This window comes from Carettochelys insculpta, chromosome 20 (assembly GCF_033958435.1).
Source record: "Carettochelys insculpta isolate YL-2023 chromosome 20, ASM3395843v1, whole genome shotgun sequence".
NCBI classification, from domain to species: Eukaryota; Metazoa; Chordata; order Testudines; family Carettochelyidae; genus Carettochelys; species Carettochelys insculpta.
Window position 1 is genome coordinate 2,166,988 of NC_134156.1, and position 11,465 is coordinate 2,178,452.

Below are 11,465 nucleotides of genomic sequence, written 5' to 3' on the forward strand. Positions count from 1 at the left end.
GATATTACTTCCCAGCCTTTCAAAGATGACTTAAAAAGGTCATCCAGCAAGCCAGTGGCAGAGGAAGCCAAGGCTTAGGAAACCATCTGGTGGCCTACCAACTAGATTACACCAACATAAAGATAGTAACAGAGAGGAAGCCGTGCTAGTCTATACACTATCAAAACAAAAATCAGTCAAGTAGCACTTTAAAGACTAGCAAAATAGTTTATTAGGTGAGCTTTTGTGGGACAGACCCACTTCTTCAGACCATAGCCAGACCAGAACAGACTCAATATTTAAGGCACAGAGAACCAAAAACAGTAAGCAAGGAGGACAAATCAGAAAAAGATAATCAAGGTGAGCAAATCAGAGAGTGGAGGGGTGGTGGGGAAGGTCAAGAATTGGATTGAGCCAAGTATGCAGACGAGCCCCTATAGTGACTCAGAAAGTTCCCATCACGATTTAAACCATTTAAACACATGGTTTAAATCGTGATGGGAACTTTCTGAGTCACTATAGGGGCTCGTCTGCATACTTGGCTCAATCCAATTCTTGACCTTCCCCCCCCACCCCTCCACTCTCTGATTTGCTCACCTTGATTATCTTTTTCTGATTTGTCCTCCTTGCTTACTGTTTTTGGTTCTCTGTGCCTTTAAATATTGAGTCTGTTCTGGTCTGGCTATGGTCTGAAGAAGTGGATTTGTCCCACGAAAGCTCACCTAATAAACTATTTTGCTAGTCTTTAAAGTGCTACTTGACTGCTTTTTCAATATAAAGATATACAGTCAATGGTTGTGTGTATACTATAGAGATTATGCAAGCAGAGCCAACTAGTGCAAATGCTTCCCCTGCCAACAAAAGGGGATCTTTTGTCTATGTAGGGACAATACGTCCCCAGATATATTTTTTCACAGCTCTGAGCCACCAAGCTATGCTAGCCTACAAGATTGATTTTAGAGGTCAAATTAAAGCAAAAAGGATGCTTCTTTCATTAACAGTCCTTGTTTGTTGAAGATGGAGCCTTGGAAGGACAGTACCTTACAGACTTTGTAATGTAATGCAATGTAAGCAATTTTTAAAAATGATTAGACTGTGCTAAGGTACAGCTCTGAACTTCAGCAGCTACAGCTCCGAGAGATGTGCATCCAAATTCTGCCTTTTGCTTAAAAACTAAACTGTTTTCATTTTATCAAATACACATCTCAAAAGGCATTCCGCATGGATTTTAGGAAACAATGATTAAGTTAAAAAGGCTACAAATATTTACTCTAAATTAATATTAACAATATAAACGGTTGATAAAATAGGGTCTTTATACACGGCTTTCCAAGCAAATATATTCCATCACTTAGGAATTATTTGTCATTCCTTGGTTTTTCTTTCCTTCCTGTCTAATAAGTTCACCTTTGTAGTTTGAATTTGTTCTACTGCAGATTGGCTGATCGAATGTGACGTGTTACCAATTCCTATTGAAGTTCTCATCTTTCATAGCTTTTACCAGCCAGTCCCTTTCCTTCTCCTCATCAGAGTCACTGACATCACTAGGATCTGCAGCCAGGAGACGAGAATAATTAATTTTTTTCTGTCGAGGCAGCTTAGATTGAACAATCAAGAACAAGATTAACCAGAGTGCCAAACTTATAGAGCATGCCCTGTACAGAACTGCCAACCCAAAGTTGCTCATGACAAATCCCCCTGCAAAGCTTCCCAGGCTAGCTCCACAACCACATGAGAGTCCCTGGAGGACAATTTGCAGAGATCTCTCTGTCCCAGGACTGGCTACGTCGTCAACTAACGTATTAACTGCCCACCATAAGGCACCATTACTGAAGCCACACAAAATCTGAATAGGCAGAACTGACCACGCATTCCATAGGAACGAGTAGTACAGAAGCTGTGCTGAAAGGCAGCTTAAACTCAGTGCAACAGTACCACTACTTGAGAGAGCTCTTAGTAACTTGTTTTTAAAGGCATAAAGCAGAATTTCAGCAATCAGTCCAATAGCCACTGATAGACCCATGTATAATTCATTGCTGCCTTGGTCCTGCATTTGCCAGAAGAGAAAATTCTGCACAGTAGATCCAATGACGCCTGTAAGGAAGATGGTGACAGCAGACAGAATTGTTCGGCCATCACTTCCAATGAGGTTCAGAGCTTTGACCGTTTTGTTCACATGTTCTATTTTCTTGGAAACATGAATAGGAAGAAAGACACTGATGAGCAATGTGAGAGTGATCAGCAGAGCATAGCCATAGAAGTGCACAGTCAGGCGAGAGATTTTAGCACTGAGGAAGCAGTTCAACTGATCCACAAATATGGTGATCCCGCAAGCTCCTGCAGATGCACCCAAATAACTCCAAATCCAAAGCTTCCCATATCTGTCAGTTGCATCAACAAAGTCAAGATATTCATAAAGGCTGTCATCAACCATCCATTCAAGAGGTGCAGCCAACAGTTCCCAAAACATAACAGCTCCTAGCACCATGAGAAAAATCTGGTGTTCATGGTCAAGAAAGTTAAAATCTTGTAGAAGCTCAAAGTTGACATCCTGAACTTTCTCCAAGTGACTTGACAGATTTTCAAAAACATGAGAAGTTCCATCAACAGGGCGAGGGTTTGTTTGAAATAAAGAAAACTCAGTACTTCCACCAACAGAAAGGTTTTTCTCAGGATTACTATTCAGCCCAACCTCTGGAGGTTTGGTTTCCTTCTCAAGCCTAGGGATTGGTGTTTCATGTGAAGTGAGTGTCTCAAGTTCTTGTATCATCTGGTTAATTACATTGAAAGAAGTTATCTCATCAGAAGGCCTATTATTGTAATGATCTGCAGATGTCCCCATTTCATCAATTCCTTCACCATTTTTCCCCCATACATCTGTAAACAAGTCTTGGAAAGCTGTACTTGTTAGTGGTGGCTTTCCACTAGTCACCAAAACATTTGTGGCTGTTCTTAGTGTTTCTGCAGACACCATTCCTTTACTGGTAACAGTACTGGGATTCACAGCACTGGGGTTGTTCAGAGTCACATCAGGCACCTCTACTGCTTTCACTAAGCTGCTTGACTGCTGGCTTATATTACAATATTTGTACACAATGTCTTTGCTCAAGGGTGGGACAAGTGTAAGCAGCAAACCTGTTCCCACCGAACACAGCAATGATCCCATTATGAGAACTTTCCTTTTACTATGGCTCTTTGCAAAGTAGGAGCATAGTGGAGCCCAGAGAGATGATATTAAATGTTTAATTCCTATAATAATACCTACTAAAGGGGCAGTCAATCCCAGTTGCCGGAAGTAAAGAGTTAAAAATGGAATTACACAAGAGTTTCCTGCGCTGTAAAGAAAATGGAAGAGGCTGGCAACAGCCAGCGCTTTGTTAACATCCCACTGTTTATTTGTACTCATGGCTTCAGTTGCATGCTGACCAAATGGGACCTGAAAATGAATAAGACAAAAACAAACTCTTTTGAGTATTTCATAAATAATACGTTAGAAGAGAAACAAACTTTTCTTAAAGTCAAATATTTTATTACTTATAGCCTGGCAGTTCAAATGCCAAGCTCTGGAGTATTTAAACTGAAATATTTAAAAATTAAGTTAGTTCATACAAAGATTAGATTTACCAGAATTGTTGCATCTGACAAAGTGAGTTTTTGCCCAAGAAAGCTTATTCCAAATAAATCTGTTGTCTTTAAGGTGCCACAGGACTCCTCATTTCATTAAACTCATGCAATTTAAGATCCAAAGAGACCATTGCGATCATCTAGTTCTAATCGAACCTCTTGCACATTGAAGACTATAGAACCTCAAGCCTCTGCTTCCCCTGCACCACACACCTCTCCCCAGTGTAAAAGACCTCTAATCTCTGGCTGAGTTAGTGAAGTCCTCAAATCCTAGTATAAAGGCTTTGAGTTACAAATGTTAGGGATAGTAGTCCAAATGAAAAGGCTGAACATAAGAATAGTCATACTTGGCTAGACCAATGGTCTGTGTAACCCAGTATCCTATCTTCCAACACTGGTCAATGCCAGGTGCTTCAGAGGGAATGAACAGAACAGAACAATCACTGAATGATTCATCCCTTCATCTTCTCCCCACTTCTGGCAGTTAGAGGCTAGGGACACCCAGTGCATAAGACTATCCCTGACTATCTTGCCCACTGGCTAGGACCCTTCCAAATCTACAACTGTAAAAATGAGTAATGGATCATCTCATCAAATCTTCTCCATGAAATTTACCTTTTGGAGGGGAGACACAGGAAAGGCGGGTGCCTCAGCTGCAGACTCCTACCAGGCTCCAACTGCTAGTCACAGCAGAGCTGGAGAGGGACAGAATTTCCTTTTCCCATGCATGGCTATTGGTGGTATATCAGACTCAGCAGCCGGTACCTACCACAGCAGCAGAAATCTCTGTGGCTTCAGAAGCCAGCTCTAAAGGCAATGCAAAAGCGTCAATCTCATGACCTAACACATGCACACACACAATAGCATTGGACCTCCACAATTACCTTTTGCATCAGACCCCATGGCTACACACCACGAAATTTCAGATGTTTATATCTAAAATTGTGTAACTGACTAATCTTAAAATCCTATGACTAGGAAATTAACCAAAATGAACCTTAAATTTGGTACACCCTAGTAATAGCCAAAGTAATAGCTATGATAATCCTCACTGTACACAGTCTTGAATTTTCCCAAAAGAGGGATCCAACAACATATTTATGTAGCTCTTCTAGGGATTAGATTAATCTGGAAATGTTTTAAATTGTCCACATACAGCAGCTAGCAGAGCAGAATGATACCGTAGGACAAGGAAAACTTGGATTTCAGAGACCAGCAGATTACATTAGTATTTACTATTTGTTTAACAGGGGCAGTTCCCAATTCAAAATGATAAATTCGTGGCACAAAGCCTCTGTACTAGTAAGTGAGAAGAATGCACATGAGTAAGCAATTTGCACAATATTTTTATGATGCTGAGAAGAGAAGGCAGAGTGTGTGTGACAGAGATCCAAGATTTGAAGTTGGTCACACTTACACCACAGTGAATCAGAAATAATTCCATTAACCAAAGAGTTATACAGATGTGTGCACAAGAGAGACTCCAAGACTCTTGCCGCTGGATACCAGGAACATGAGTCACCAGCAACAACCTTAGGGAAAAGTCACCCTGGGCAAATTTCCAGTTTGGTGCTCCTCATTGCCCCTGGTCCCCCATGGGCAGCCTTGCACCACTCTTCTGTATCCATAACCTCTGCACTGTGCCCTCTTTGCCCCAGTGCCTACACCTCCCTCTTGTGCCCCAACCTCTGCACTATGCCCACTTCATTTGTGCCCCATGCCCCTCCCCCTATGCCCCTAACCCCTGCACTGTGCCCCCTTCACTTCTACCTCCTGCACCTAGCCCCTGCACTGTGCCCCCTCTACACTTTTACCTCCTGCACTTTCCTGCTCTGGTGGGGCTAAGTGTGTGATTGGGTACAGGAGTCAAGGTTGGGGTGAGTAGGGGCTCAAAGCAGATGGCTGTGGGGGAAGGGTGCAGGAGTCAGGATAGGGGCTTGGGAATGTGGGAGACCTTGGGGTAGGGGAGTGGTGGATAGGGGGATGAAGGAATCAGGGTGGGGGTGGGCTCAGGGCAGAGGGCTGGGGATGTGGGGCACTTAAGGCAAGGGGCTGGGTGTCTGTGTGCCACAGTCAGGCCAGGGGGATCAGGGCAGAGGGCTGGGGATACGGGGGACTCCAGGGAGAGGGCTGTTGTGGGGAGTGGGGGGGGCAGAAGTATACCAGGGAAGCTGGCTTCTCCTCTTCCCGTCTTTGTCAGGGAGTGAGAACAAAGTGCACAGCTCATATACCCTCTGCAATCGCAAGCCAGAGGGCAGAGAATGCCGCAGCAGACTGTGCACTTTCCCTTTCCCAACGGGAAGGGAAAGAGCAAAGCATCCTGCACAAATCCGGGTGGGGGACAGCTTCAGCCTGTGGCCTTGCTGGGGTGTGGTGGGGCTTGGAGCTGGGGCAGTCCCAGAACAGTGGGGGAGGGACACATCCCCAGCTGGCCTCATTCACCTGCATGCTGCTTACACACAGCTGCCTGCCGGAAGCCCCAGGACCCTGCAGCCATATACCCCAGCGAGCGGGGTGCACCAGGCCACACTGGCTCACTTTCACTCTGCTCATGACACCCCCTTTCATGGGCTGCCCCAGGCAGGGTCCCTAACAGCCTGTCCTAATGGCTGACATGGCCTAGCCTCTTCCTAATCGGCTACCTGGCCCAAAGAGGGACCTGGTCAAGCTGCCTAGAGCACCTGTGAACTCTTTGGAGGTGCCTAAGAACAAGCTGGACAAACACTGGGTGGGGCCAATCAATCCTGGACCAGCCTGTACCTGATGATGGTGGGGACTGGACTAGAGAACCTCCCAGGCTGCTTGCAGCCCCCACTGCTGCCGTGCAAAGGCGGCTTTCAGCCCAGGTAGGGCCACTGCGGTGGTCTCTGGGCCCGGCTCTGCAGGGGCAACGAACCATAGACCCCTAGAGCTGGAAGGGACCTCAGGAGCTCACTGAGTCCAGCCCCTGCCCAGAGCAGAATCAACCTCAACTAAATCCTCCCAGCCAGGACCTCGTCCCGCCAGGACTCAGAAACCGCCCGGGACGGAGAATCCGCCACCTCTCCGGGTCACGCAGCCCAGCGCTCCCCGCCCGCCGGGGGAAGCCGCGTTTCCCAACACCCAGCCCGCACCGCCCGCCCTGCGACTTCGCACCGTCGCTCCTCGCTCTGCCGCGAGAACAGCCGCTGCGCCCCCTTCAGAGCCCCCTCGGGAAGCCGAAGGCTGCCCTCAAACCGCCCCTCACTCTTCCCCTCTGCGCACTAGACAGCCCCTGCCCCAGCCCCTGCCCGGGGGCCATGTGCGCCAGCCCCCCCGTCCCCTTGGCTGCCCCCCGCTGGACGCGCTCCAGGGCCCAGCACCGGACGCAATACCCCGGTGTGGCCTGACCAGCGCCCCACACCCGCCGGAAATGCTCCTCCGCATCCGGCCCCAGATCCCCGCCGGGCCCCCGGGGAGCGCTGCCCCTCCCGGGCTCCGAGCAGCGGCTCTGCCGGGCCCCACGGGCGGGGGAGGCCGCGGGCGCCGAGACCACCCCGCCCCCGCCCGTACCTGAGCGCGGCTCGCCCTGCGGGCCTGTTCGGACACGCCCTGCGCACACGCCACCTGCGGAGGGAGGGCCGCCGCCGCCCGCGCCCCGCCCGCGCCTACCGGGGTGAGGCCGAGCGCCGGACCCGCCGCTGTTGCTAGGAGACGGCCAGCGACCCCCGAGCAGCCTGGCGCCCGCGGGCTAGAGGGGCCGACGGCCTAGGGGCGCGGAGAGCGCAGCGCCCCTGCTGGAGGGGAGTGCGAACTGCAGCCTCCCCAGCAGGCCGGTCCCTACTCACCCCCTCACTGCCCTTCCCCCCGCCCCTACCACACCCCAGCAGGCCTAGTGAGGGAACCCCAGCCTGGCAGAGCTGCTGTGTCCAGAGTGCCCCTCCTTTGGAGCGGATGGGGCTTGCCTGGGCCCCACTGCAGCCTGACCCACTCCCAGCTGATTCCCCACTCACCCCCAGCAGTCTGGCCGTGTCCGCGTCCAGAGGGCTGTTGCCGCGAGCTTCTCAGCCGCCGGAGCAGGTCTCGGGTGGGCACTGCTGCGCTGCCGGGCCGGGGGAAAGCAAGTCACACGGGTCCATGAAAGTGGCCTGAGGCACCTGAGAGATTTCCAGCCACCGGGCTTCGGCCCATAGCTGTGCAGTCCCACCCACCCGTGGTTGTCTCCTGAGACCAGAATCGGCCTGCCACCGTGTCAACACGCCCAGCTGCTGCCAACACTGGCCACCTGCGGCGTTCAATGGAGTCCTGCTCGGCTGTGTGCTTGGCCTGCTCGCATTCTTCCTCACACAAGCAGCTCCCGGCTAGACTTTGGGTAAACCTCGGGATAAGGCATGAGGTGTTTGGAATGGTTGCCACAGCCGTGTTCAGATGAGCGGAGTCCATGCTATGGCATCTTCGTCGATAACGGGGGGAAAAGGCCACGAAATGATTGTTTGCCGTTGCTTTCGAGGAGGGAGGCAGAAAGGATGTAAGTGCATCATGAGAGGCTGAAGACATGTATCCAGAACCATCTACAACAGTGTTTTTGTCCCTTCAGGCATTGGGAGCCTAATCCACAATTCAAAAGGGTGGCTGGAGCTGCAAGAATTGATGGCTGCCATGGTAGTAGGGACACATTCCATTGACCAAATGTACTTAGTGGGAACATGCACCTTTGACTTTATAAAATCAAATGCTAAAAGCCGACCTTGGTAAATTTGACCTAATTTGGAAGAGTAGACCTACCATAAGACAGGAAATAAGGAGTAGCCTTTCCCATTGAAATTACAAAGGGAATTAAGACAGAAAGAAGGGTGGCCTCTCCAAACTGAAATGTGACCAGCATCCAGGTGAGGTGTTATGGAATTCAGCACTCTGGTGTTTTGAACCAAAAACTAACTCCAAGAGTTGCCACCTTAAAAAAAAACCCTCACAAAAAATCACACGCTGTCGTTTATCATTGACTTAAAGATTTGAACCCAGGAGAACATCAGACATGAGTGAGCTGGAGAGGGCTTTATAGTTTCCCTTATTTTGAGAGTCTGTGCTGTGGGTAGCTTCTGTTCTTTTTGGAGTCTTTTACTGGCTCATCAATATAGTGTCTGAGCACCTACTCTCCTCTGGTTTAATGTTCTTAATTTCCCCGTTGAATGCAGGAATTGTCTGATGTGGATGGTGTATATACATAACAAGTTCAGCAGTTTCCATGAAATAGAAAGGAGAGTTCTGGTTGAGTAGGAGGAAGTAGAACATCATTTCAGTGGGAGTATTAAATATTGATTTTTTTTTAACATCGATGCAACTGATTTATTTAAAGAGTTGTGGAGTCTACTGCTAGGGATAAAGCTTTGAGATGCCAAATTTCTCCAGCTATAACGTGTTCTGGGACTGCAAAGTGACTACATGTATTTCTGCTGTTGTCTAGTTTGCATATGGAATGTCAGAGCTGATAGAAAATGGGGCAAGCTTGAGTTCTCCACTTCCAGTGTGAAAATGTTCTACATGCTACTTTCTATTGCTTTGTGTAACTTCTAATATGACTGCTGGAGTGTTAGCCACACTCCAGAGAGAAGCTGTTTTGGGGCTGGGTGCTCTATGGGGAAGAGGTTTAATAATTCGCTGTTGTGTTTTTTTTCCTTCCAGCCACATCTGTTCTGCAGTTTTTATGAAATAGTAGTAGAAGGAATACACAGATCCCAGACAAAATGTTCTGAGGGACAGCAGCAGAATTTACACTGTTGGGGAGTGAAAATCACAATACTGATGTATCTGTTCTACTTACTGAATAGGTTGCTCACATTTCAGGATGCAGTGTGGAGATGCTGACTCATCCTGGAAGCCAGGCCAAATAGGGTTCGTCTTCATCTCCAGCCAAGATGCTAATGCACAGCAGCGGTGTCAGGTATAATGTTCTAAACAGGTAGAGAGGAGTATAACAGGCAGTCTCTGGCCAAGCTAGAATGAAGGAATGACAGGAATTCATTTATAGGTTTTTAAATGTCTTTTGACGAGCCTGCAGCACATACTAGTGCTAGTTGGAGTAGGTGGCCTCTGTAGTGTGTATACAAGAGATTATGGTTAAACTTTTATTGGAACAAAGTTTGTACTCTAGTATGTCTTCCATAGAAGCATACAGCTCCATTAAACTCACAAGCAGCCATCTGTTTGCGGTCTGATTTATGAGCATTTAACTGGTCTAAAATGTGGGTTGTCACTGATGCAGCCAGTAAGAACTTCTAGAAATGCATCTACTGGCCTGCCACTGACATTTTGGTAACGTACCAAATGACTCAATACTTGATGCCCATTTGCACTGGTGCATATGACAACCACATATGCAAATTATTTGAACGTGTCGAGCGAGTTCTTCACTTTGTCAATGGCTGAGTCTTTCACCGTTGCATGGCAAGCTTCTCGCCAGTCCGTGGAGTCTCTCACAGAAAGAATCCGTTGAACTTGTTCGGACCCAGCGTCCCGCTTCAGGATGAACAGATGACAATGCACTTAACCATTGGCCTCCCATCTGTAGCATGTGGTATCTGTTCCTTACACAGAAAGTACATCTCCAAAGCCATGTTTGTTCCCATGGGTGTTAGGACAATTCAGGGGAGACGGAGGGAAATCTCTGCAAGTGTGTGTGTGTTAACCATTTGTTCCTGTGCACTGTCCAGCAGTTGGGCAACAGAGGGGAAGCCGTGGAGCTGACATACTCATTGGGCCCCTAGTGGAGGCGGGGGGGGGGGAGAGAGTTCTGTGCCCCCCAGGGACAGGGCCTAGGGGGGAAGTGGCAGGGCTGCTGCTAGTTTCTTCCAGGCAGCCTCAAAGCTTTGACAGCAATTTGAAGGGCTCAGGCTCATGCTGCTGGTGCAGTAGTAGTAACAGCAGCTGGGAGCCCCTGACCTTTTAAATCATTGAGCCCCAGGGCAGTTGCCCTATTTGCCCCTCCCACCATCTTTAGTGGACATGACTAGAAGATCAGTAGTCACAATAGCTCCGATTCCTCTCTGCTGTGAGCCTTGCAACAGTCATCCGTGCCTTTGTCACCATGTAACCTGCTCCAGGCTGGCCTTGAATTGAGTGCGTGTTTATGTACTCTATGATCACCATTGGCGGGGGGAAGCAGGGGCTGTGGTTTCCAGGCAAAGGGTAACCCAGAGCTAGGCAAAATACGACCTGTGGGCTACATGCAGCCCACCAAGCTGCTGGATCCAGCCTGCTGGAGCCTCAGCCTCTCTCTGCCTGCCCCACCCCGACTCAGCACTCAGAAAATCTGGTTCCAGGGCCATGTGAATGCTGAAACCCTGGGGGCGGGAGGAGAGGTGCCTCACAGCAGTCAGTTCAGACCAGTACACAGGGCCCCTGCAGCTACTCTGAGCATGTGGGGGAACAGGGAAAGCAGCACCCTGGCTAAGGAACCTGCTGAGCTGCTGGCTGGGAGCTTCCCCATGTGAGTGCCTTCAGAGCATGCCTGCCTCTGGCATCCCAACCCCTCCCTCCCCTTCTACAACCCACACCCCTTCCCAGACCCTGCACCTCTCCTTCACATCACAACCCCCTCCCAGACCTGGCACCCCAAGCCCCTAACCCCAGTCACAACCCAAATCCCTGCATTCCCTCCTGCACCCCTGTTCTGGGTCAAAACCCCCTACTGGACCCTGCACCACCTCCTATACCCCACCTGTAGCTCAGTACCCTCTCCACCTGTACCCCCTTCTGGAACCTGCACCCTGGTCCCCTGCCCCAGGTCAAAACCCCGTCCTTCACCCAAGTTCCATCCCAGATCCCTAACCCGCTCCTGCACCCCAGTCCCTTACCCCAAGCTCCCTTCTGCAACCAACCTCCATCCCAGACCCGAAACCTCCTCC

At 49.2% G+C, this 11,465-nt stretch overlaps 1 protein-coding gene across 1 annotated transcript; it reads right to left on the reverse strand.

Moving 5' to 3' along the window:
- Positions 1-665: 665 nt before the first annotated feature.
- On the reverse strand, positions 666-4,354 carry MFSD6L (major facilitator superfamily domain containing 6 like). Its single transcript, XM_075014825.1, has 2 exons — positions 4,219-4,354; positions 666-3,415 (listed from the first exon to the last, which is right to left on the reverse strand). Exon 2 carries the CDS (start codon positions 3,383-3,385, stop codon positions 1,439-1,441), a length of 1,947 nt encoding a protein of 648 aa, XP_074870926.1. The 5' UTR covers positions 3,386-3,415; positions 4,219-4,354; the 3' UTR covers positions 666-1,438.
- Positions 4,355-11,465: the final 7,111 nt, after the last annotated feature.